This window comes from Carica papaya, chromosome 9, assembly GCF_054855325.1.
Source record: "Carica papaya isolate Zhongbai chromosome 9, ASM5485532v1, whole genome shotgun sequence".
In the NCBI taxonomy this organism is placed as follows: Eukaryota; Viridiplantae; Streptophyta; class Magnoliopsida; order Brassicales; family Caricaceae; genus Carica; species Carica papaya.
The window spans coordinates 5,631,699-5,657,748 of record NC_142317.1 but is presented as its reverse complement, the minus strand read 5'-3'; the positions used below and the strand labels follow the sequence as shown (position 1 = coordinate 5,657,748).

The 26,050-nt window shown below is 36.4% G+C and overlaps 2 protein-coding genes across 5 annotated transcripts; both read left to right on the top strand.

Annotated features, from left to right (window-relative positions):
• Positions 1-16,733, top strand: EMB2746 (RNA-metabolising metallo-beta-lactamase family protein). Of its 4 annotated transcripts, none has more exons than XM_088211953.1 (17): positions 1-317; positions 904-1,132; positions 1,516-1,639; positions 2,143-2,199; positions 2,547-2,738; positions 2,820-2,897; positions 3,628-3,810; positions 3,929-4,009; positions 4,557-4,622; positions 4,724-4,816; positions 10,154-10,279; positions 12,740-12,853; positions 13,255-13,350; positions 13,434-13,531; positions 13,615-14,051; positions 14,910-15,343; positions 16,171-16,733. In XM_088211953.1, exons 1-17 carry the CDS (start codon positions 212-214, stop codon positions 16,264-16,266), a joined length of 2,610 nt encoding a protein of 869 aa, XP_088068079.1. In that variant the 5' UTR covers positions 1-211; the 3' UTR covers positions 16,267-16,733. The 4 variants fall into 4 exon arrangements, with proteins under 4 accessions (XP_088068079.1, XP_088068078.1, XP_088068080.1 ...); XM_088211952.1 differs by having other exon boundaries at positions 14,910-15,358; XM_088211954.1 differs by lacking the exon at positions 1-317 and having other exon boundaries at positions 991-1,132; positions 1,516-1,625; positions 14,910-15,358.
• A 1,463-nt stretch (positions 16,734-18,196) lies between these two features.
• Positions 18,197-25,000, top strand: LOC110820558 (oligomeric golgi complex subunit-like protein). Its single transcript, XM_088211956.1, has 12 exons — positions 18,197-18,839; positions 19,335-19,541; positions 20,345-20,681; positions 21,060-21,221; positions 21,330-21,429; positions 21,528-21,743; positions 21,821-21,929; positions 22,154-22,354; positions 22,561-22,665; positions 24,195-24,320; positions 24,406-24,540; positions 24,642-25,000. Exons 1-12 carry the CDS (start codon positions 18,372-18,374, stop codon positions 24,786-24,788), a joined length of 2,313 nt encoding a protein of 770 aa, XP_088068082.1. The 5' UTR covers positions 18,197-18,371; the 3' UTR covers positions 24,789-25,000.
• The last annotated feature ends 1,050 nt before the right edge of the window (positions 25,001-26,050 follow it).

The window sequence follows — 26,050 nt, the reverse complement described above, 5'->3', positions numbered from 1 at the left end:
ACATAAATCCTGTTCCGCTCCCTCGGTTTCCCGCTCCAACTTCAGTCCTCCCTATCCATAAACCCTACTCAAAACGCACATTTCCAGGGTTAACATTTCTCCCATTTTGGACTAGTTTTCATCTCGGCGTTTGCAGTTTGGGCATTTGAAGAGTTTATCCCTCTCCTATTGTTTTTACATAGACTCTCGTAGACCAGCTGTGTCACCAAATATGGCTGCCTTTAGTGCTCTCTCGCTGTGTCCATATGGTTTTACGTGTCGGCCAAGTCCCAGGAAGCGTTCAATTTTGTGCTCTGTTAGCTCTTCTACTACCTTAGGCATGTTATACGAGCCTTTTTGCTGCATCTGCTTTTGTTTAATTGGTTTCTTTAGTGGTTGGTTGTTTGTTTAATAGTTAAATAAACATAAAGGGAAATGAGGAAATAGTGAGGATGAGATTCTATGTTGTTTTGCTTGATGAGCTCTGGAATTTCTAGCTTCTCCTAGTAAAATATTTGTACTGTGGTTCTGTTACTGGTCGTTTTGGTGCAATCGAGCCGTGGATTTGAGGTAGTAGAGCAGAACTAATCTCTTCTGTAAAGTAACAATGCTAGCCTTATTCAAATAGCTGGATTCTACCGAGTTGTAGTTTTTGGTTTTGTTGGGAACTGAGTAAGGGGATATATAACATCTAACTGACCGTTGAGGGTCTATCTTAGCATCATTCCACAACAAATATTGTATATAATTTTCTCGGGCTTATTAATTCTTGATGATTTTTATTTGTCGCTTCGCTCTACGATTCGAACTTAAACTGTTATTTACATAGACCCCCTTTTTCTTCCTGGCAACTCTCATGATAATAGTTTAGTTATTGATTTTAGAGATTCGAGGAGATACTTACTGTTTGTTATCAAAATTTAGGTACACACACATCTAAAGTGCCTCGTAAAAGATCAGGTAGACTGGAAGGTGCTGGGAAAAGCATGGAGGATTCTGTTAAACGCAAGCTAGAACAATTTTATGAAGGTTCTAGTGGTCCTCCACTTCGCGTTCTTCCAATTGGTGGCCTTGGTGAAATTGGGATGAATTGCATGCTGGTTGGAAACTATGATCGATATATTCTAATTGATGCTGGTGTCATGTTTCCTGAGTAAGTCTAATTGATGTATTTAATTTTGAGTTACGGGGAGATTAATCTGTCTGAAGGTTCCTTCAATCCACTGGTTCTGGTGTCATAGATTATATTCTAATTATCAGTTTGATGTAGATAAGTTATTTAAATAATTGTTTTATATGATCACATTGATCAAACATGATTCCCTTCTGTGTGGCGCTATCAAAGAAAATCTCCCCCTCTCCCCCCCTCTCTTTCTCTTGCTAGCTCTTACAGAATGTGGGAAACACTGAAAGTCAATGTTCTCCTTTTGCACTCCACAGTACCTATACCATTTCTTGCTGAAAGTTTTGCTAGTTCAGCTTCCACCCTTCTTATCTTATGTTTTGACCTCGCATGAGTTGTCTGACGTTTTTCAGCTATGATGAGCTTGGAGTCCAAAAAATAATACCAGATACTACATTTATCAAGCGATGGAGCCACAAAATTGAAGCTGTTATCATAACACATGGACATGAAGATCACATTGGTGCGTTGCCTTGGGTAAAGTTTCCTTCTACTTTGAGGTGCCAATTTGATTCTGATATTGACAGATTAACTACTTGGACTTGTCTGATAAATTTATCTCATTAGCACTGTTCGCAAGCATCCATATTGAACTGTCCGGGCTTCTGGTACCTCATTGTCTACAGTAAATTTAGATGCAGAGATGGCAGTTCTCACAGTATGGTGAAGTAAATTGGTATATTTGCAGATATCTTGTGGTTGATGGCACTTGCTATATACTTTGTATTTAATGGGTGACCCCTGGCCTGGTGAAAATTTGGTAACTGTGAATTGAGTAATTTTCTGGAAAGCCAATTGAGTTGCATTTAATGGGTGACTCCTGGCCTGGTGAAAATTTGGTGAATGTGAATTGAGTAATTTTCTGGAAAGCCAATTGAGTTGCATCATTTAATTGTTTCAGATCTTCGTTTCTTTCTTCTGTTGCTACTGCTCTTTTGTAAACATTCATTCTTATTTTTTACTTATTTCTTTATGAGCAGGTGATCCCAGCTTTAGATTCCCATACACCAATATACGCGTCATCCTTTACAATGGAGGTACTTGTCATATTTATGGTGTTAACTTGTGCTCCCAAAAACAATTTACTTTATGGCCTTCAAAACCAAATTGGTTATAAAATCTGCATCCCTTGCCAGCTGTTATATCTCAGCCAATACTTAAGTTCCTGAAGGGTCCTAATGTAACAAATATAAAAGTAGGTCCCAACTGTTACAAACTTTATTGACTTCAAATGCTCTACTCGATTGTAATCTCTGTATTGGCTGATCTGTGTTCATACTATCCGATTGTTGTATTCTTTCTGTTGCATTTATTAAGCATATCAAGCTTCTGCTTGTGATTTTTCTAGCTTGTAAGGTTGATGCATTTTTTCTTATTTTAACAGCTTATTAAAAAGCGTTTGAAGGAGAATGGGATCTTTGTTCCATCTAGACTTAACATATTTAAAACAAGGAGGAAGTTTATGGCTGGACCATTTGAGGTAGAGCCTATCACTGTAACACATTCTATTCCTGATTGTTGCGGATTAGTTCTTCGCTGTGCTGACGGTACAATTCTTCATACCGGGGACTGGAAGGTATGTCATTCTTATCCATAGGTTTTCTTAAAACAATTCATTACTGTAATTCAAGCTGCATAAGCGGTTAATATGTAACAGATTGATGAATCACCATTAGATGGGAAAGTGTTTGACCGTCAAGCTCTGGAGGAACTCTCAAAAGAAGGAGTAACATTGGTAAATGTTTTTTATCAAACCGTAAACTTTTTTACTGTTGAAGGTATATGTTAAGCAAATTCATCTGGTTTACCCTTGGGCAAGGTGTGGGAGTTCAAAAGTGATTATTGGCCAAGATAGAAAATATATGGCTCTGATTTGATATGCTTAAAATTAAATTTAAAAGAGGAATGTCCTATCTCTAGTATTCTTAGCTTTGGCTGTGTTTCCAGTAACATACTACCACAGTACACAATGAACCTGCTATTTTGGGTAAAGATGGTTGTCTGGCCTCGTTCTTGGAAAGATTTTCTGAATTAAAATTGAAGAATATTCTCCTATAATTATTCCTGGAAATTGGTAAGTTATTTGGAAAAAAAGTATTTCTTGGATTGCATTTTGAGGTTAAAGGGACATGTGATGTATCTTTATTCTTTGTTTATGCTGTTAAATTTCGATGGCATGTGATGTATCTTTATTCTTTGTTTATGCTGTTAAATTTCTTTAGAGATTAGTAATTCTTGGTTCTGTTGTTCTTTATGAAGTAATTTTCTCTCACTATAGAGAGATATTTACCTTTTTATCAATGAAGAGATCAGTATCCTTGGGCACCTATACACTCTTTCTAATGAAAGAAAAAATCTTATGCACTTGTCTGATCTGACTGCAATATGCAGTAAAAATATTTTAAGTCTACCATTCTTGAAGGGTTGAATAAACTTGAATCTAATTGATGTCAATTTGTTTTCAGATGATGAGTGACTCAACAAATGTAATGTCACCCGGAAGAACAATTAGTGAAACAGTGGTAGCAGATTCGTTATTGAGGCGTATTTCAGCTGCTAAAGGAAGGGTTATTACTACTCAGTTTGCATCAAATATACATCGCCTTGGAAGTGTAAAAGCTGCTGCTGATTTAACCGGTAGAAAGTTGGTATGTCTTCTTTGTTTTTGTACTGTTTTTCCATTTACCTAGTAATGAACTGCTTTGAGTTCAAAAAGTTTGAAAGCGGTTGTTTCTTAAGGTTGAGGAATTCTGGTTATTGCTATAGGTATTCGTTGGCATGTCCTTAAGGACATATCTAGATGCTGCTTGGAAGGATGGAAAGGCACCAATTGATCCATCAACTCTGGTAATAGTATCTTTGAACTCTTTGTCCCATGGACTTCTATGTCTATGTCGCATCTGTTGTAAAGAATTGTTTGTAGACACACGATGTTTATGCTTTTAGGGGAAATTTTTGTTTGAGAAGTCAGAAGTTCTTTCGATCAAACAAAGGAGTTAGAAGTTCTAGGTGCTTCATGGCAATTGGAAAATCTGCGTGTTAAATGTCGGGAAAGGATTGACATGTTGGTCACATCTATCGGCATAAACTTGACACTTTGTAGGCTCTGCATTCGCACCATGTTTAATATGTTTTTCCCACAGCTTGTTCTTCTTGAAAGTCTTGATGTTCAGGCGAGTCTAGCTCAGGTTGTTTGATGTCAGGAACTCCCTAGCTCAATTATGTCTAAATTCTTGGTTTCAGTTATCTGGGATAAGCACATTTATATACTAGCTGAGTGTTAATCATAGAATTATAACCAAGGAGTTTAAGACACTTATACAACTTGTTTATGAGAAAGTGTTACGTAGTCTGATTTTATCTTCTGTTCATGGTCATTTTCATTATTATTTAGGTGAAAGTGGAAGATATTGATGCCTACGCTCCAAAGGATTTACTGATTGTGACTACTGGATCACAAGTATGTTATCTTACAGATCTCAGTGACTGCATGGCTCACTGATTATAGTTATTTATTTATTTTATATGACTGGCATGTGACGACCCATACTGCTGTGTCAGGCAGAACCACGTGCTGCCTTGAATCTTGCATCATATGGAAGTAGTCATTCTTTCAAACTGACCAAGGAAGATATAATTCTCTACTCAGCAAAGGTAATGGCATTATAGTTTATGTATTGGTTTCTGATAATAACTCTAAAACATATGTTCTTTAAGATCTTAATTGAACTGGATATCTGATCAAATTTAGTTAATATTCGTGACTCAGTGAATAATATTATAGTTTATGTATTGGTTTCTGATAATTACTCTAAAACATGTGGTCTGACATCTTAACTGAACTGGATATCTGATCAAATTAAGTTAATATCTTTGCCTCAGCGAATGATGCTTATCATAGCCAGCCTTGTAGTCCCTTTTTATTTGGAAAAGAAAAAATGTACTTGGAAGGTAATTTGTGGTTTTCAAACTTTTTTAATCATCTTCAATTCTGAATTATTCTTCTTGCAGTGTGTCATTCTTTCCTTTTATATAGTGGATACTATTGTAGAATACATAAAAGTTTATCTCATAAAAAATTGTAGAATACATAAAAGTACGCATTTTTTGACTAGACCTACATAAAATACATTATCTATAAGTACACACACACACATACATTGCAATCATTAGCATTCTCTAAGGATTTTATATTTAGTGGATCATCTACCATCAAAGTGTATTCTCAATATCTAGACACGTGTACATACACATACATATGCCTACATAAACACACAGATACATCCCAATGAAGTGTTATTTATTCAAATTATCATAGCATGGTTTGTTTCAGCTAGCTTAGTTGGTAAAATCACTTATGACGTATAAAGATTTGGGATCTAGCCCTGCTCAGACTTGGAAAGGATAACAATGGTGGGATTTTTAGCTGCTGCTGTTTAATCCTTGAGCCTAATGGGCCTCTTTTCGACCCAAAAGAAGCACCCTTATATTCTTTGGTACACAATTAGCAAATTTCTTGATGTTTGAACGTCCAAACATGCTGCTGCTTTTCCTCTTTTTTATTAGCATTTTACAGTCGGTTCCATGCATTTCAATTTTTATTATTATTTTAAAACATAAAGGTAATGGTGGTTACTAATTATGCGAGTTTAGATACCAAAATGATGCCACCATTATCTAATTAACTAAATTCTAAACTTTTTAATCAATGCTACTTGTCATGCTGATAGACTTGGCTGCAGAATTTATGGTTTTTGCTAGAGTATTTTGTAAGTTAGTCTAAGTTAGAGATTTTTGTTAAAAAGAAGAAGTAAACTTGAAGTAATTAAGATGGACTATAAATGTTAGATATTTGTGTATATGTGTGAATGTAGATATAATCATCAGTGTTAGTATATATTTAAAAGCCCATCTTTTGAGCTAAGCATCATGAATGCTGCACGCAAGTGCTGGAGTTTAGAAGTTTGCTTGCGAATTTTATTTATATACCTGGTGAAAATGCATAAAAATATTGTTTGTATAACGTTTATTATTATTACTATTTGTTTAGAAGGGAAAAATAGATTTGACAATATACGATGTTTGTTATCATTATTTTTTGTGGAATTATTTTAAAAAAATCATTATTTTTTGTGGAAGTCCTAAACAAGATTGATTCTAGGAAGATTTACTTCCTGCAGATGTCCTAAACATGATTGCTTCTGGGAAGATTTAATTCTTGGCGTGTCGGAGCCGAAATCGAGGATCTGGATTAGGATTCTCTCCTTGGAGACTCAATAGAATGTAGGAGCCCATTATTTCTGGTGTAAATCTTCTTCCTTCCTAGTAGACTCAATTGACTAGGGTGCTCTCCTAAATCATAGGTTTATAACTCTTGTAATCCTTCTCTATATACTTGGAATATTGGTGATCTAATAAAGAGGGAAAAAAAGAATTATCAAACAACAAGGTATCAGAGTTGTCTCTGAACCACTTATATCTTGGTCATAACATGCAAAATATGGAACAGCAAGCCCACACTCTGCAAGATCTAGAGTCATGACCATCCCTGTAAACTCTCTAGTAGCAATTAACGGAGGAATTGATATCCTGGCACTGTCCATCACTGGTCATAAACTCAATGGTCAGAATTACCTTCCATAGTCATAATTCATAATGATGTTCATATGTGAAATAGGGAAGGACGATTACCTCACAGGTAGTGCAGTTCCTCCACCGAAATGAGACCCAAATATAGAGCTTGGAAATCTGAAAGCAACGTGGTGATGTCCTGGCTTATCAACTAGATGACAATCGAAATTGGGAGAACTTTCTTCTATTTGGATTGGCCAAAGAGATTTGGGATGTAGCAAAAGAAATTTATTCCAAAGTCCATAACACATTCGAACTATTGGCCGTGGAAAGCGCATTCCATGACTTACAGTAAGGAGATTTACGTGTAACTCACTACTTCAAAATCTTTTAACTTGCAATTGACAGCAACTCAACATGCTTGAAAAGCATCAGTGGAATTGTCCTGAAGATGGCTTGAGGTACAAAAGAATCATGGAAAGGAGAAGACTTTGTAAATTTATGCTCGGCTTCAACAAAGAGCTACACAATGTGCGAGGGAGAACTTTTGGGTTCAAAAACCCTTACCTAGTGTCCACCGAGGCTTTCTCTGTGGAGCACGTGGAGGAAAACAGAAAGAAAGTCATGCTTTGCAACCTCAATTCACTGTAAACTCCAGAAAGTTTCGGACTTTCTGCCAAAGTAGCTGAATAAGCCAGGGAGAGAGTGAACAGAAAAAGGAAAGACCTTGGTGTGATTATTGTTGAAAACCAGCGCATTCAAGGGAAATTTGCTGGAAACTTCACGTGAAACCAGCAGCTTGGAGACCCTCAAGGAACTCAAACAGCAAGGAAGTAAATGGATTTGTAGTTGCAAGAGAAGACTCCACTACACCTGAATCGATGCTGTTTAATAAAGGATAGATGAAGTTATTGCAGAAGTTAATCAATCCTTATCAAATAAGCTGCCAAGCGGATGGTACTGGGTCAATGGCTTACTCAAGTAATTTTGTAAATGCTGTAACCTCAAGAAATAAATTGGACAACACTTGGATCTCGTTTCTGGTGCTTCAGATCATATGACAGGTGATTGTAGAATCTTCACTACATATATTCCCTGCCGTGAGTACCTGTTAGAAAAAATTTCTGTGGACTTCAGCTCAAGTTATTGGAAAGGGTTTAATACCTCTAACTAAAGATATGACCTTGAATTCAGTGCTTCTTTGCATTAGGACTCTATATCCTCATAGCGCAATTACATCCAGGAACAACTATCTAGTTTTACCTCTCTCACAAGGCAAGATGATACTAGTAGATTACGGCACTATAGATTAGCACATCCCAACATTAGTTATCTACAAAAACTTGTTTCCTCATTATTCGATGAAGAGTGTAAGAATTTCCAGTGTGAAGGTATCTGGCTTGATCATGTACTAAAAGAACTAGGAATTGAAAATTCCACTCCTATAAAGCTATTTTGAGGTAATTTATCAGCCATAAGCATTGGTGACAATCTTGTTCTTTGTGATTGTACGAAGTATGTTATAATAGACCGATATTTCATAAAAGAGAAAATAGCACAAGAAGTAATTCATGTGGTACACGTCACTACAAGTCAACAGAAAACACAGATCTTGACAAATCTCTGATGAAAAAGAACTTTGAAGATCTGAGCTTCAAATTTGGCATGATTAACATCTATGCTAGCTTGAGAGGGAGAGAAGTTCTATATAATTTTGATTATAGGAAGATTTATTTCCTGTAGAAGTCCTAAACAAAATTGATTCTAGGAAGATTTACTTTTTAGATTGTAGGAGCCGAAAATCTAGGATCTAGATTTATTTATTTATTTATTTTTGAGATAAAAATGTATAATATATATTGACAAGAGACCAAAAAAGGGGGTACTGCCCGTTTATAAAAGATTTACGATCATGCTAGCGTATCAATGATATTTTCGAAATGTACATCACTGATAATGTCATGATCAAGTAAAATAAACCTAAAATAATGAAGCCACCTATCTTTTATACTAGAAATACTCTCTCAACACTATCAAAAGTTTTACTATTTCTTTCATTCCAAATGATCTAGAAAACAGACAAAGGTATCAAGTTAGTAATCTTATTTTTTATATATAAACCATCCTACGCCCAGATTTCACCCTCCACGGACCCAGCCATAACCCAATCCAAACCCAAAAGGCCATAAACCAAGCTCTAAAGACTATGAGCAATCGGACACCACAAAAGGAGATGGTTACATGTTTCCTCAGCATTTCAGCAACAATAACAACCATTAATGAGCACCCTTCCTCTATTTCTCAGCTTGTCAATAGTTAAAATCCTCTTCGAACAAGCCTCCCAAGCAAAAAAGGCAATGCGGGGTAGAGCCTTGGTTTTCCAAATTTGCTTGGCAGAAAAGTTACATCTCAACATTTTCTCTTTTCTATTCAAATGATGGTAGTATGACTTGACGGAAAAGATGCCACTCTTTTCAAACTTCCACACAGCCCGGTCATCAGAATTAGAAACCAACAACATCAACAAATCCTCAAACTCATGAACTTCCCAGTCATTCAAATTTCTGCAGACATTAATCTCCCAAACAATACTGCCATTAGGATCTAGATTTATACTCGGATCTCATAATTTCTGGTGTAAATTTTCTTCCTTCCTAGGAGACTCAATAGATTACGATTCTCTCTAAATTGTGGGTCTAACTCTTGTAATCATTCTCTTTATATTTGGACTGTTTGTGATCTAATGAAGAGGAAGAAGAAGAATAATTATTAAACAACATTTGTCGAAATTTTATGCATGCGTAGTATCCAATGAACACAATCTTGGTGGCAAATACAGTATATTAAGATCATAATCTACTTGTGAAAATGACTTTAGTTTAACAAAACTAATCATCAGTTATCTTACATGCATTTAGTTGTATAATTGAAGTGGTTTTCAATGAAGATACCTCTTTTCAAATGAAATCTCAATTCTTTAATCAAACATTAATCAACAAGATTAATTGTCAATTTATCTCATATGTATTTAATTTGTGCTGTGACAGTGGGGATTTTAGTGGACCTTATCCCTTAATGGAACCAAAAATCTTTAATCAAATTAGACTTGGCTCCCAATAAGTGGAACATGTCACAACTTATCAAACAAGGATTACTATTATTATTACTATTATTATTATTGTTACTATTATCATTATTATCATTAATTGTTTTTGCTGTTATATGTTCTAAAGAAATTTTTTTTTCTTTTTCTGACTTTTCTTCTTCTTGGAGAAGAAAAGATGTATTTTATTGAGTATTCATCTTTGTGGATGGTATACGATTTAATATTTTATATTCCACAAGGCTTTTATTCCAAGCAGCAACTAGTTATTTCTTTTATTCTGAGTCATGATATTGTTTTTGTATTTTACCTTCTAGGTTATTCCTGGTAATGAATCACGAGTGATGAAAATGCTAAACCGCATATCAGATATAGGATCAACTATAGTGATGGGCAGGAATGAAATGCTGCACACATCTGGTCATGGATACCGTGGAGAACTGGTAACTTTCAATTCTCTCCAAAATATTTCATTTAGTCTTTCTGCATCTTACCTTTTCTGTATCTGTTATCTTATGCCTTCTCGTAGGTTTTGTTTAGTGAAGAAAATGGAAAAGTAATAGCTTAAAGATTTGAAGGATAGAGATATCAAAAGGAAAAAAAAAAACTTTTTTTTTAAAATAAAAACGTATGATTCATTCACAGCACCAAGAGGGTACAAACCTCTGTACAATGCTATTTACATATCAAACAAAATGTTAATTAAGTCCCCAAAGTCCTCAAATGAGTAAAGAGGATGACCCATAACTCTATTAAAATCACCTTCCAGGCCCTCAAAAGCTCTCTTGTCATCTTTTTCCTCACTACCTAAAATGTAGTAAGGGGACGAGGCTAACATGTTTCTTCACACTGTCAATTCCTTTCCACACTCTAATTTCTTCTTTTACTGAATCAATCATCAAGTAATTAATACCAAGAGACCGTAAGTAAGGGTACACAATTTATACCCAAAAGGACACTACAGAAGGATATGATTACACAATTTTATCTCCCTTTTATCAAAAAACAACCATTCACCAAAATCATGCCCCTTCTAATCAGCTTGTTCAGAGTTAAAATGCAATGTCTACCCACCTCCCATGTAAGAAAAAAACAACTTTAGATATAGCATTAATCTGCCAGATTTTTCAGGAAGGAAAGTCTGTATCTGTGGCCTCTTTTGTTTTTTATTTATCAAGTCATTATAGAAGGATCTAATAGAGGAAATCTCTTTATCATTGAGCCTCCAAACTGGTTGGTCTCTAGTCTTACTAACCCTAACGCTAGCAAGGATGAGAAGTAGAACCTCATACTCCCTAACTTCCCAATCATTGAAGTTTCTCGTGACCTACATATTCCACTCTCACTCCCCCACCAGTACCATGATATGATTTATGAATTGAGATATTTTTGTTCCAAGCAATAACATAGATCTGAGACAATGTTTTCTGAGTATGCCACCTTCCAACCAAGTATCATGTCATAAGCTAATTGAATGTTCCAAACTTCACCTCAGCCACCCTTCATCGGAGACTTTCTTTTTGTACTTCCATGTCAATGAGTTTGCACACACCTCCCTTTTTTGTACTTCCAGTGCAATTTCTTCCCTTGTCTCTTCTTCCTCCCCTATGTTAGTGCACCTTCCCCTTTATCTATGACCTTCCTCATCATCAGAATCCGTCTTGAAATACTGCATTACCCCTGCTCTCGCCATTTAGGATTCTTTGCCTTTTCTCCAACACACGAGTCAGGCACTTTCTTTTCCTCACGGGTCACAGTCTCTTAAGGGCCAAAATGGACTCTATTTAATCCATTTTCCTTTCTCGGCTGAGCTAAATTTCAACCCTCTGCCAGCTCTTGTCTTATTATTGGGCTCCTTAAGTTGAGGCCCATTCGGAACCCTATTTTCCCAAAAATGATGCTACTAATTTTGCATTTTGTTAAAATTTAAATTTCACCTGATCTATCTTGAATTTGGGTCTCTTCTTCCCTGTCGACTCCCCTCTCTCTTACCCTCCTTCACCATAATAGTGAAGTTCCTCTGTCTCTTGACCTCCGACCTCATATCAGCTCCACCTTACAGCTTGGGCATTGCAGGATGCTAAGTGGTGTTGTGGACCACCTTTGGGCAAAGCTCCTTCTGGTGCTCAGTTTGAGCACCTTTAGTTTCCCAGGCACATCAAACTTCCTCCCCACTATTTCAACCAGTGCCACTATCATCCTCCTCCACCCTCCTGCCTGTGGGCCCTCTAGGATGAAGATGCACCTCGATTCATCCCCTTTATTGTCTGTAATAACAAAAAACTTACCCTGTTGTTTCCCCCTATGGCCACCCAGAGATTGTGGTTTCTTCCTGGCGTATTCCATCCCCAGAATTCTGCTCCTCTCATCCAATAAAATTCCTGCAGAGCACCCAGCAGCCACTCGACTTTTTCCTCTCAAAACATGATAGTCAACCTAAATCCGCTCCCATTTTCAGTCACTGTAATACCTTCAGCTTTCTTCCCTGCAAAAACATCAAAAGTTTTGTTTTCTATAACCAGAGATCACCATGGCCTCCTTATCACTCGCTGTGGGGTGCGAGCAGGAAGGAGAAAAATGGTGGTCATACAAAGATGCTCAGCCTACGACTGTGCAGATTCTCCTGAACCTAAGAGATGCTGAGACTAAGACACAACAGAATATACGTGATAAAAAAGAAAAATGATGTTTTCTGCCTATGAATTCATAAAGAGAATAAGAAAGTGGAAGAGGAAAAAGGGACCAAAAATGTATCAACTCTCACTTTGTGATGATTTCTTTCTCCACGCTATGACCTTACTCATGGTTAACGTGTTTTTAAGTTATTTATTTTTTAATGGTTTCTTCCCTTACTAGATCACTTTTATAAGATGTTATCTAATCACGACTCACATTCTCTGAAGGAAGAAGTACTTAAACTGGTGAAGCCACAACATTTTCTTCCCATCCATGGAGAACTCTTGTTCCTGAAGGAGCATGAACTACTTGGAAAGTCGACTGGCATTCGACACACTACTGTAAGTCTCTCTACCAACATGTCTGGATGAGATATGAGGGAGAGAAAGAAAGAGTTATCAGATGTTATGGATCGTGTGATTGCTTCTTTAGAAATCCACTTCTACTTCCTGTATTGTCCATCTTATCTGCATGATTCTCTGTAAATTAGCTGTTCTTTTCCTATTAACTTCTGCAATATGATGCTGATTTTTTATCAAACGAGGTTTTGTTCAATAGAAGTTATGTTTGCTCTCATGGAAAGCTTTCTTCACTTATCATTCTCACAACTAAGATGGTTGCTTGGGACTTATTTACGTTCATGTCTGCAAGAAAGAATAAGAACCTGTATGTAAATTCCCAAAACATAGATTGTCCACTATTATAAGAAACTAATTGTCCATAATGCATCTGACTTTTTCAGGTTATAAAGAACGGAGAGATGCTTGGAGTTTCACACTTGAGGAATAGGAGAGTTCTGTCTAATGGTTTTATTTCCCTTGGAAAGGAGAGTTTGCAGGTTGGTTATTATCAATGTTTTTCATCTGTCTAATATATATTTATTTAGTTGGAAAGATATTGAGACATCTTGTAATATTGCAGTTAATGTATTGCGATGGTGATAAAGCATTTGGTACATCAACTGAACTCTGTATTGAGGAGAGACTTAGAATTGCATCAGATGGCATTATAGTGGTCAGGTACGTCTTCAGTCCTTACTTGTTTTAAATTCAGGTAGACATCTGTTAACTGCATGAGGTGTCTTGACATGAATCTATTACAGCATGGAAATTTTACGCCCTCAAAATGATGATCTGATGGAGAATAGACTAAGAGGAAAAATAAGAATCACTACACGTTGCTTATGGCTTGACAAAGGGAAGCTTTTAGATGCAATTTACAGAGCTGCACATGCTGCACTTTCAAGTTGTCCTGTGAATTGCCCTCTAGCCCACATGGAAAGAACTGTGTCCGAAGTGTTGAGGAAGATGGTAAGGAAGTACAGTGGTAAAAGGCCTGAAGTTATTACCGTTGCCACAGAAAATCCTGCAGCTGTTCTCTCGAATGATCTCAGTGAGCGGCTATCTGGCGATTCACATGTTGGTTTTGGGGTATCAGCATTGAGGAAAGTGGTGGAGAAACATCCAAAAAGTAGCTTGTCAAACAAGATGCAAGCAGAAGGTAGTCATATAAGAGAGAAGTCAGAGCATAATCTAGAAGGTTATCTCTCTCTCCCTGCCTCCACCTTCACGTCCATCTCTTGATTACGCGCTGAATTTCTGGGTAGTTTATATGAGAAATGTTGAATGAAAAGGAGGATTTCTGGGAATTTATATTAGGTATAAAGTATAAAATTGGGGAAGCAATGGAAAATTGTCTACGAATTTCTGTCCTCATACTATGGAAATCTCAATACCACACCTATAAAGCCTCAGTTTTTAGGTTTATAAAGATTATATAGCTAATCACTTGAGCTGCTTTCACAGATATTATGATTGCAATGAGGTAAATTAGTAAAAGTATATCCCAAAGAAAACGAAAACCAGAATCAAACCCCAGTAATTGGATTCAAGAAAAGAAAAAAAAAGTCAAATGAAGTCTCACTTCTTAAGCCTTCAAAATAAAAATCAAAATATATTAAAACTTCGTTTGATTCTTCAGATATTTGATTTGTTGGATTCAAGAAAAGAGAAAATAAAGGTAAGGAAAATCTCACTTCTTGAACCTTAGAAATAAAAATAAAAAATAAAATAAAAATTTGATTCCAAGGAAATTGATTTGCTGCAATAGGCAGTACTTTCTCTTCTATACTGCCAATGGGCTGTATAATGTTTCACTCAGTTATCGCTTGACTTGAGTTGTTAATGCCCCCAAATCAAAGCGTGGATTGCTAAATCTGCCCGTTCTCATTCCTTCTATTATAGCGAGAGAAGTTGCTTGCATTTATTTGCTTGTATGTGTATCTGTTGATGTTGAAGAACACATATATATCTCTTGCATGCATATAACAATTTACTTTCTTGAGAATGTGCTTTATACGATTTTCTTCATTTCATTCATTATATTTTATTATCACAGTTGATGACACTGAGGATGGGACACTACTACCCGAGGAAGATACTCCTGTTTCTAGTTTGGATAGCACCGAAAGACTTGCATCCAAGACTGAGGATTCGGATGATTTCTGGAAAACTTTCGTCAAATCGCCATCACCTGTTGAATCAGAAGCTGACAGCAGGGGCCATATCACCGAGATCAAGGAAGATGGTAGTGAAAGCAGTGGAGATGACTCTAAAACAGAAAATTCTCTGCCCAAGTCTTCCAAGCGTGTAAAAGGGAACAAATGGAAACCTGAAGAGGTTAAGCAGCTAATTAGAATGCGTGGAGAATTGCATGCCAGATTTCAAGTTGTAAAAGGTAGAATGGCCCTCTGGGAAGAAATTTCTGCTAGCTTGATGGCTGATGGGATAAATAGAAGTCCAGGACAATGCAAATCTCTCTGGGCATCTCTGGTACGGAAATATGAGGTCTGTTCTTTATCGTTATAAGCCATGCGTGAAGCATGGGTGGCACATTATGCTTTAAAATATGTGTAGTGTTTGCAGGAGGAGCAAATGCTAATGTGAGTGTCGGTCTGCTGCATGTGTATGTGCAAATGTTTACAGTTTTCCTGCTTTTACATGGTCCTTTCCGCACCCCATCCAGAAATTTGGAAACAAGATGCTTGCGTCCCAGTTTTTTAACTTTGCTGGTCTATGGCAAAGCTTGTTTAAGAGCATCTCTGGTCTTTTAGAGCATTCTGTTTTAATCAGTAGTTGATAATTTTATTCATAATGCTAGGTGTACTTATATGGAAGCTAATTGAATTAATTCAGATTCCTATTACAATTCCAGAAATTATAATACAAATTTGTTCTAATTTCCTAATCTAAATCTAAATATTTGATAAAAATTCCTAAAGAATTTTAAATCAATCTTGTTCCTTTTGGAAACTCACGTCCTGCCCAACTGCAAAGCTTTGTCTGCCATACTCCTTTCTTTTGCTGCTTCTTTTATGGGTTCTACACCTATATGTTTTTCCAGTAAATTTATCCTGTAAATATGGCTGTAGGACCTCCTATAGGTCCGATGTAACATTAACCTTTTGGACTTCAACCCAAGATGAATTTGTTAAAACCATTTCGCTCAACAGCCCCAACTCTATATATGCATATGTTTGAGTATTAGTTACATGGGTGATTAAATCCTTTTTAGTTATACATGCGGGACTCATCCTTAATTCTTCATGTATTGTTTATCATATGACTTACTGATAATCCCATTCTTTATGTGCAAACAGGAAAGCAAGAATGTAAAGAAAATCCGAAAAAGTTGGCCATATTTTGAAGACGTGAGTAATATTTTATCAGACTCTGCGGCAACAGCAACTAAGTGATAGTGAGAAAAAATTGAGGATGTTGCCCGCAGAGAGCATAGTAAAAGGCAGTCTGGTTTCAAATTTAAGTTCAGACTGAATGATCCATCAATGGCATAATATTTGCTTTACAACAGATTGATCATGTGGAATATCCTGTACAAGTGAAGAATGGGTGGAAGGACAAATGAATCGACAGGTCTGGTTTTGAAATACTTCTGTAAAAACCCACCATAATTAAGGAGATGAATCATCAGTAAAGGGAAACTAGAGAGGAAGCAGTTTTGTAGCCTGGCATATCTGTAGTTCTGACGGTTGTCAGATGGTTTAGGAAGAGCTAGTTGGGGGGTAATTTCTATTGTAAGGGAGGTTGAACCTCTGTTGTTTCTCTTATTCTCCTTAATTTATTTTCTATTATTTGAAAGCCCACGGAAATTATATTTGGATATCCGGTCAAATTTAGTAAAATTACTAGATGATATTCTCTACCCAATTCCTACGAGGTTCGAATATTTCTATAATGGTTTTTACGCAGATAGGAGTTCTGAATCTGATGATGCTTGGTGTCGCATGGGAAATAATTCAACTGGGTGATGTGCTGCTGTTTTCAACTTTCACTGTTTGAAGGTAATTCACTTGGGTAATTTACCGATATGCTATATAATTTGCACCAATTTGTTATAATTTGATAACTATATTGATAGCAGGTTGTTGCCTCACAAGTGATGCCCGTAATAATTAAGCCGATGATATATATGTATATAAAATACATAATAATAAATAAATTTCTAAAGCCTTAAGTTATAGTAAAAACCAAATTAAACACTATCATATTATTCTTTTCTTTTCTATTAAACGCTAAAACGGAGTAAAGTAATGTAGAAATTATTGATGGAAGAGTTAGCACAGCTAACATTCCTAATCTCTTGAAAAACTTACATGAGGAGGCAAAGCTTGAAGGAACTTGAATTGGGTTCCACATAAACTTACCAAACAGGTAAAAAGTTCCTGGTTACTTCTCCAACCGAGATTCCCAAGAAAGTTGAACCAAACAGAAAACTATTTTCCCAACTACATTTGCCTAAACTTAACACCAAGTTGGGCAACCTTGGTAGTATAAGAGGAACCCATTAAGACTCTGCAAATCACCTCTCTCTTTGAACCTTTAAAAGAAGCTGCTTATCAATTAAATCTATTTGATTAGCAATGGCGATTAATGGGAAATGGATAGTGATTAGTACATTATTTGTTGTGTTAATGTCAGGTTGGAGCAATATCGAAGTGGGTGTAGAGGGTCGCCGGCTGTTGCAAATTCCGGCCATGCCCAATATTCCTACACCAACAACAGTGCCACAATTGCCAACAATGCCAAATCTCCCTAATCCCACAATCCCACAGTTCAATTTTCCTCAATTGCCTCCCAATTTTCCATCCATTCAAGCTATCATTTCTTCTCTCTTCACTCCACCGGCCGCACCTTCTACTTCTACTTCCACCCCTTAAATTTACGTATTATCTTTCGATTATTATATTTAAGTGTGTTCAGATTTCGATATGAATTAATAAATATTTAAAATTATGTTTAAAAATACTATGTAATTTTTTTTTTTAATTTAAAGTTTAATTTCAATGTATGTACTTTTGTAATATATTACAAAGAACTATAGTTTTAAGGCTGGAATTTGTATGTTGGAGAAAAAAGTTGTTTGTAATCACTATATATGTATTTGTTTGAGTGATGTGGGGAGAGTTCTTCCACCTATTGTTATGTATCTTGATTTAACATCAATATATATATGTATTATATGTTATTGATCTCATTATCTTTTCTCATTTTTTAAACCGATCAACTGTTATTAGTATAAGTTGTCAATTATTTGGATGGCTAGTAATTGTACTTTTTTTAAAAGAAGATATGAGTTTGAATTTCCTTCACAACCAGAAAATTGTTTCATTGACAACTAATCCAAACGGTGCCGTTTTGGGACATTGAAAAATTTATGCCCAGTTGCCTGTAGGCTGCTGCGACACAGGAAACCAGACACTTGCACTTTCCTTCCCTCTATCTGAAGGAGCTTCTTCTTCCCAACTCTCTTCGGTATTTTGAACTCATTTCCTCTTCGGAAATGTCAGATGCAATCCCATTGCCCCCACCTGCACCACCCAGATCGGCCATGGACCTCTTCTCCGATCCACTAGATTCTCACCCGCTCTGGTTCAAACCTTCTCTCTTCCTATCTCCAACTTTCGATTCCGAATCCTACATCTCGGAGCTCCGAACTTTTGTCCCATTTGACACGCTTCGATCTGAGCTTCAGGCCCACCTTGCCTCGCTCAACCACGAACTCGTCGACCTCATCAACCGTGACTATGCCGACTTCGTCAACCTCAGTACCAAGCTCGTCGACGTCGACGCCGCCGTTGTTCGCATGCGGGCCCCGCTTCTGGAACTCCGCGAGAAGATCCAGGGATTCCGAGCTTCCGTGGAGGCCGCACTCGTTGCGCTCAGAAATGGATTGCAGCAGCGATCCGAGGCTGCCGCCGCTAGGGAAATCCTCGAGTTATTGCTCGATACGTTTCACGTTGTTTCTAAGGTATGCTGAATTCCAAAATGTAATGTGCATCCCTGCGTTGTGTTTTTGGATCTAGAGATAGTGTCCGCATTTTGAAGCTTACTGCTTCATGATTGCGGATATCGTGGGCTTGGAATTGAATTCAGGTTCCTATATCTGTTGCCATGACTGAATCAAGGTTTAAGAATGCAACTCGGATCATATATACACCTTAAACCTAATCGTGTAAAGTGTTGAATTTCTTTTTTTTGGGGGTTGAAGGGGTGTCGGGTTTGTATTGTCAGTAAAAAAGCTACGATCTACCGGGCTTCAATCTCTTGCTCTGTTCTTTGTTTTGGTGAACTGTTGTTTTTGAATTTAAACTAAAAAACTGCATCCTTTTCTCAAGCATGTTTTCTCCTTTTCCATGGCTTATTTCTGTGAGTAGATATTCTGTCTGTCTGTGTAATTTAGATTATTTTTATTCTTAAATCTGTTGTGATAATTTCAGCATTTATGTATTTTTAGTGACTGCAGGTTGAAAAACTTATAAAGGAGCTACCAAGCGTGCCTTCAGATTGGTCAAATGGGGATGCGAATTTGACAGGAAAAAATGCTATCAGCAATGGGAATTCATCACAGCATGTTGAGAATGGAACGAATCTGAGGGAGACTCAGAGCATGCTTTTGGAAAGGATAGCCAGTGAGATGAATAGACTGAAGTTCTATATTGCTCATGCACAGGTCTTTTTTGTTTCATCGCTCCTCTCTGTTTCTTTTAATTCTGAGATTGTTGAACCGTGGAAGTAAATGGTAGTTTTACCTTAAATGCTGTTAGAATTTCATCTGTTGTTCTTTCAATAACTTATTTGTTTGAATCATCATCATTGGTTTTTCTTTTTTGGGTAACTTTCAAATAAAGTGGGAAGTAACAGGTTTTAAGGACTGAATGAATACCATATGCTGGGTTTTTTCTGCTGCTACTTGTCACACCATCCCACCATATTGCTCTGGTGTCAGTTTGTGACAAATAGCAATCAGTTGTCATGCGGTGACACCATTAGTACTCAATATGTTCCTGGTGGACGTAATAGTCCGAAAATTTTGATAAATGGTTTTATTTATTAAGAGGCTATCATTTTTTGGAGATGGAAAACTAAGGGGGTCCTGAGGCTCTAATTTCTTGGACAATTGGTTTATGTAGGAAGACTGTTTGACGATGAAAGTTGAGAGTGTTGACTTTTGTTGTTTTGAAGTTCTAAAACAAACTCAAGTCACTGCTGAAATTAAACAGATCAAGCAATCTATTCCAGAATTGTGTGAATTAATAATGTTGACTGTGAGAGAGCGATTGCTTCTGTGTGAGTTACAGAAAAAATCAAGAGTTGCGAGTGAAAATATGTGGTTTTGTCAAAGCTTATGATTATGTACAGAACTAGATTGCCATTGTCGAGAAGTTAATCTTGCTGATTTTACTTTGTAAGAGGAGTTCTTTTCTAGGAACTGAAATTTCATTCTCATTTCTCTTCTCAATTATGCCAATACAGAATCTTCCTTTCATTGAGAACATGGAAAAAAGGATTCAGAGTGCTAGCCTGCTATTAGATGCGAGCCTTGGTCATTGTTTTGTGGATGGGTTGGAAAACCGAGATGCAAATGCAATTTACAATTGCTTACGTGCATATGCTGCTATTGATAACACCAGAAATGCAGAAGAAATTTTTCGCACTACTGTTGTGGCTCCTTTGATAGAAAAAATTATTCCACATGGAACTTCAGCAGTGGTTGCTACAGCATCTGGGGATGATCTTCAGAGTGATTATCAACAAATCAAGCAACGTATCGAGAAGGATTGCAAATTTTTGTTGGAAATTTCTTCTACAGGTATTTATTTCTGTACAAAGTCTGGAGTCGTAGACCCACATTATTGACCATTATACTCTTATAAAAAAAATTTACGTCTAAGATACGCATCATTTGATTTCTGATAATCATTGGTCGATACTGCATGAACTTCACCAAAAATTTTCAATCCTTGACCCAAAATGTTGACAATTATATTTTGAGAATCATAGGTCGCTTTTGCATGTGCTACACCATCCTTCAGTTCATCTGATTAGTTTCTGGTAAGATACAAATCATTGAGTGTGTGTCTGGTCTATTTCCGTCTTCTTGTCTGGCAATGGTCCTCCTTTCTTTACTGCCACCGGCTCTTTTGGTGCTCCTACCCTCATGCCTATTCCATTTCTTTTTCTTTTCCAGAAAATTCAGGTTTACACGTCTTTGACTTCTTAGCCAATTCAATCCTGAAAGAGATACTCTTAGCCATTCAAAAGGGAAAACCCGGTGCTTTTTCTCCTGGAAGACCTACTGAGTTCTTGAAAAATTACAAAGCAAGCCTGGATTTCCTGGCTCATCTTGAAGGTAGTATTTGCTTCAGTTCATACTTGAAATCTGATCTGGCTAACTGGGGTCAATTAGCCAAATAGGCAAGTTGTTCATCATATTTAAATTATTCATTTGTCATGCAAGGCTATTGTCCATCAATATCTGCTGTCACAAAATTTCGAGCGGAACCTGTCTATATTGAGTTCATGAAGCAATGGAATGTTGGGGTATACTTTTCTTTAAGGTAATTGCTGCAATTCTTTGCTGATCACTTTACTAGTAGATGAGTGCAAAAATTTGTTATTCAGTAATAAACTGCTTTCATAACTTAAATCATCTCAGATTCCAGGAGATAGCTGGAGCTCTTGATTCTGCACTTACAACTTCCAGTCTTGTTCCCGTTCAGAATTCACAATCTGACCGAGGAAGTTCGCAAGACTTAATTTTGAAACAGAGTACTACTCTTTTGGAGAGCTTGAGATCCTGCTGGAGGGAAGATGTTGTTGTCCTTTCTTCTGCTGATAAGTTTCTTCGCTTGACCTTGCAGATTATTTCAAGGTCAGTACCGACTGGAAATTATATCAATTTAGTCTAATTTCTTACACATTATAATTTGACTGTATTAATTTGTCTAGATACTGCAACTGGTTGTCATCGGGATTGACTGCTCGGAAGATGGGTAATTCTGGCTCTAATCCTGGATGTGAATGGGCTGTTTCAGCTACCCCAGATGATTTTATTTATGTATGTCTTCGTTTCTTGTGTTATCTATGATTTTCCCACTTTGTACCATTTTTATGTGTTACTGATAGTCAATTACCATGTTTTATCTCTACCAGGCAATATCCTTTTAGATTATGTTAGTCATTAACCTAGTAGTTTGGGCTAGTAATTGAAAGGACCTTATGACCTATGTATGAAATCAATATTTTCAGCCATCATAATTGTGCAACAACTGTTATTTTCAGATTATTCATGACATAAACTGTCTGGCCTTGGAGGTTTGCAGTGACTACCTTGGTCATGTACTGCAACTTCTATCTTCATGCTCCATGGAGGTTCTTGACCTAGTAAAGCAGAGTATTTTACGGGGTGGGGAATCACTGAAGGGTCTAGTACCTTCGGTTGTCAACACAATAGTAGATTCCCTTGTTGAGAAGTCAGTTGAGGTAAGCTTTGTTTTATCTATGGCTCCTAAAGTTGGTTGTGCAATGGATGTGTGTACTTGAGTTTACGTATCCTTCTCTAGGTGCAAAATCACTGGAAAAAAGTTGGTGATCTTCTTATACTGGCCATGCATTTCGAAGATTCTTAACTATTATCCATTTTGTGATTCTTTTTCATGCATGGTTAATTTTTCTTATAAATTATGTAGGACTTGAGACAACTAAAGGGAATAACTGCTACCTACAGAATGACAAATAAACCTCTTCCTGTCAGGCATTCACCGTATGTTGCGGGAGTACTGCGTCCCTTAAAGGTATGCATATTTCATTTATGTTACATTTGGTATACACCCATGACAGTCACATTCAGTTTTTAGATCTTAATTATTTGATATATAAAAGTTAATTATAATTTACATCTTTGATGTGTAACTGAATCAACTCTACTCATTTTTCAATTTATTAGTAGAGATTTGTATTCCCACCTATCAATTAAAGAATCACTTAATTCTTTAACTTGAATTGTACATGAAATTAACCTGGAATTGCAATTTTTATTTATTTTGTGTTGTCCTCCTATTTCTACTCCATAAAATTAAAATCTGAACCAAACTCAAGATATAGTTTGTGACGCTATTATAGTCAAGCAGTGGATTCCCATTCCAGTTGTTGCCAGATTCTCTAATGTAGAAATAATATTGTGGCTGTTCTGATGATCCATTTATGGACCTATTTTACCTTTATGTTATTAATAGTGTTCTTTCAAAAAAAAATTTTTAGCAATAATGTGCTTCCTGTGGGTGCATCATTATTGGTTTACATGTAACCAAAGCAGCCATAGATATAGAGCATTTTGATTTGTTATCTTATGCTTTGATTTTTGAAGAAGCATGCTCTTGATAGAGCAGATGAGCTTCCTTTGTTCATTTCTATGGTGGTTAGTGAAGTCTATGCAATAATTGTCATGGTGTTGTTGATTTTTTGGGCATAGATTCATTTAGTATAGGGCATTTTGACTTTTTTTTATCCCCCAAAATTTTATTTCTGTTATGTTTGGAGAAAAACAATTAAATGAATGAAGAGGAATGGAAACGAAGAGTGTTGTTTTTAAAGAAAAAGAAAGGAAAAATGTCTTTCTTATTCAGAAAACTAAAATTTGAAAAGATAGAAAAAAAAGATTGTTTGTAATATTTTGTTCGCTTTAGCTTTATAAAGGAAAGGAAAATCTCTCTTGTGAGAAAATAGTCAATAATCCCCTTAATTTATATAACAACAATTTTAGCCAAAAAGTTAATTAGCTAGTAATGAGAGGAGAAAATTTTTCTTCCAAATATTTTTAAGCCCTTTTCCTTCATTTGTCTTCGATTTGGAGAAATGAAAGAGTTGGACCTACAGGGAAGAGAGGTATACTCACCATTTCTTCCTTTCTTTTACTAATTATCATTTTTAATTCAAACAAATAAAAAGAGAGAGTCTCTGCTTCTTTCTTTTCTTTCCTTCAGACTTATCTCAATCCACACTTAGTGTTCATCTTGATGAACTTTTATGAAAATTGGGTGTTAAGCTTCATTCCGTTCTTTATAGAGTTTATGCATATAGATTGGAAGTGCATGGTATTATAATTTCAGGTTGTTTATTTATTTCTAAATATTTGTTAAAGATGCCCTTCTCTTTAATCTTTCCTAATGGTGAGACGTAAGATGAGTTTGGACGTATTATAGCATTGATCATGTGCCCCACCTGAATGGAATTCCTGGGTTCAATTCCTTCATTTCGTTGTTTGTTTGTTGCACAAATGAACTAAGGTAGATCACTCTCCTTCCCTGTGCTCTGCTACATGCAGCTTTTCTTGGATGGAGAACGAGCTGTAGCTTATTTGACAAAAGAAACTAGGAATAACCTACTTGTTGGTGCTGCAACTGAAATCACACGTCGATATCATGAATTGGCTGCTGACCTTGTTAGTGTGGTTAGTATCATGAAATATGTCCCTTGACTTCTAGGTTTTTTTTGACCTAATTTCTGAATTTAAAGCATTTGAGTTTTATATTCAGGCTAGGAAAACAGAGTCTTCGCTTCAGAGAATACGTCAAGGTGCACAAAAGCGAGCTGGGGCAAGCTCAGACGTCACAGACCACAATGTGTCCGACACTGACAAGATTTGCATGCAGTTGTTCCTTGATATTCAGGTGATCATCATCCTGCTAACCTTTGATGAATTTATTGAGACAAGATACCATTATGATGCTTTAATAAAATCATGAAATAACCTGGATGGTTTTCGTACCAGGAGTATGGGCGCAACCTTGCTGCGATGGGAGTTGACGCCACCACCATCTCCTCATATTGTTCATTGTGGCAATGCGTAGCTCCTCCTGATAGGCAAGGCCATATTGCTTTCCAGGAGTTCGGCTTTTCTCACACCAGAAACCTGTAGATGTATCCAAATATATATATATATATATTTTACATGTTGATTTTATTAGAGAACTTTATTTTCTTTTCTTTTGTGATTTTACTAGCTACTGTTGGAAGATTCATATGTATACTGGTCCTAAAATATAAATGCTCATATAATTGCTATTGATAAATTGAACATTGAATCGCATGCGGAAAAGAAATAAGATATCAATTCATTTTTGTTTTAAATTCGTTGTGTTGAAAATGATTTGCTTTAGAGGATTAATTGAAGTTAAACTAAAAAAGGCTGCTTTTGGAAGTTCTAAAAATCAAATGGAACAAAATGTATTTATAAAAATATATATTTATATACAGAGGGTTTAATTTTTCAATTGGGTTTAAGAATTATAGATTCGAGGCCAAATTGAACAACTAAACTTAATTTTTTTAGTTTTTCAAATCAAGCCACACTAAAATCATAATAATTCATCTGGTAACTATTAAATTTGCACAAAGTAACTTAAATATTTATCTATGGATGCATCAACTAAAGTGTAAAATTCAGTGTTATGGAGTCTACTAACTTGAGTTTGGTTGTTTTAAGGAAAAACAGTAGTGATTAATGAAGAACATATATGAAAACCTTCAGCGTCTTTTGCTAAGTTTGCCATTAACACAGACCAAGAAATTGAAAAGGAAAGAATATAATGAACTTATTGTTACAAATCCATAGTTAATATATTGTATACACATTATGAAACTTAACATAATTAAGATCACTGCACCATTACTCTGAACTCATCAAAGCTAAGCAAACAATCCCCATCCATATCAAAGTGACTGATCATGGGCCTACAATCATCAGTGGATATAGAATCACCCAGTACTCAGGCTTAGCATTCTCTTCAGGTTTTGTGGGATGATAAACCCACACCCATCATCTTCTTACATTCCAAATGGCTCCTTCAGATCCTTCATCTTCTCTTTCCCAACTGCTTCCGTTAATCCAACATCTTCCAAATCCTCCAACCCACCTCCGTCTGAATCCAAATACCCTGCCATTTCTGCTCCCTTCATCACCAGCTCTCCTCCAACTGAACGCACTCCTGTAACCAGCTCTGCCACCAGGATTTTCCCATCTCCATCTCCATCCAAGTAACCAACACTCAATCCAATAATTCTCCCTCACACTCATCATCTGATATGCATTCTGCACCTTCGTGAGGCTATAAATTAACTGGCGTAGCTATTATACATATACACACTATCTGTGAGTATATCTATGTGCCTGTGATGAGA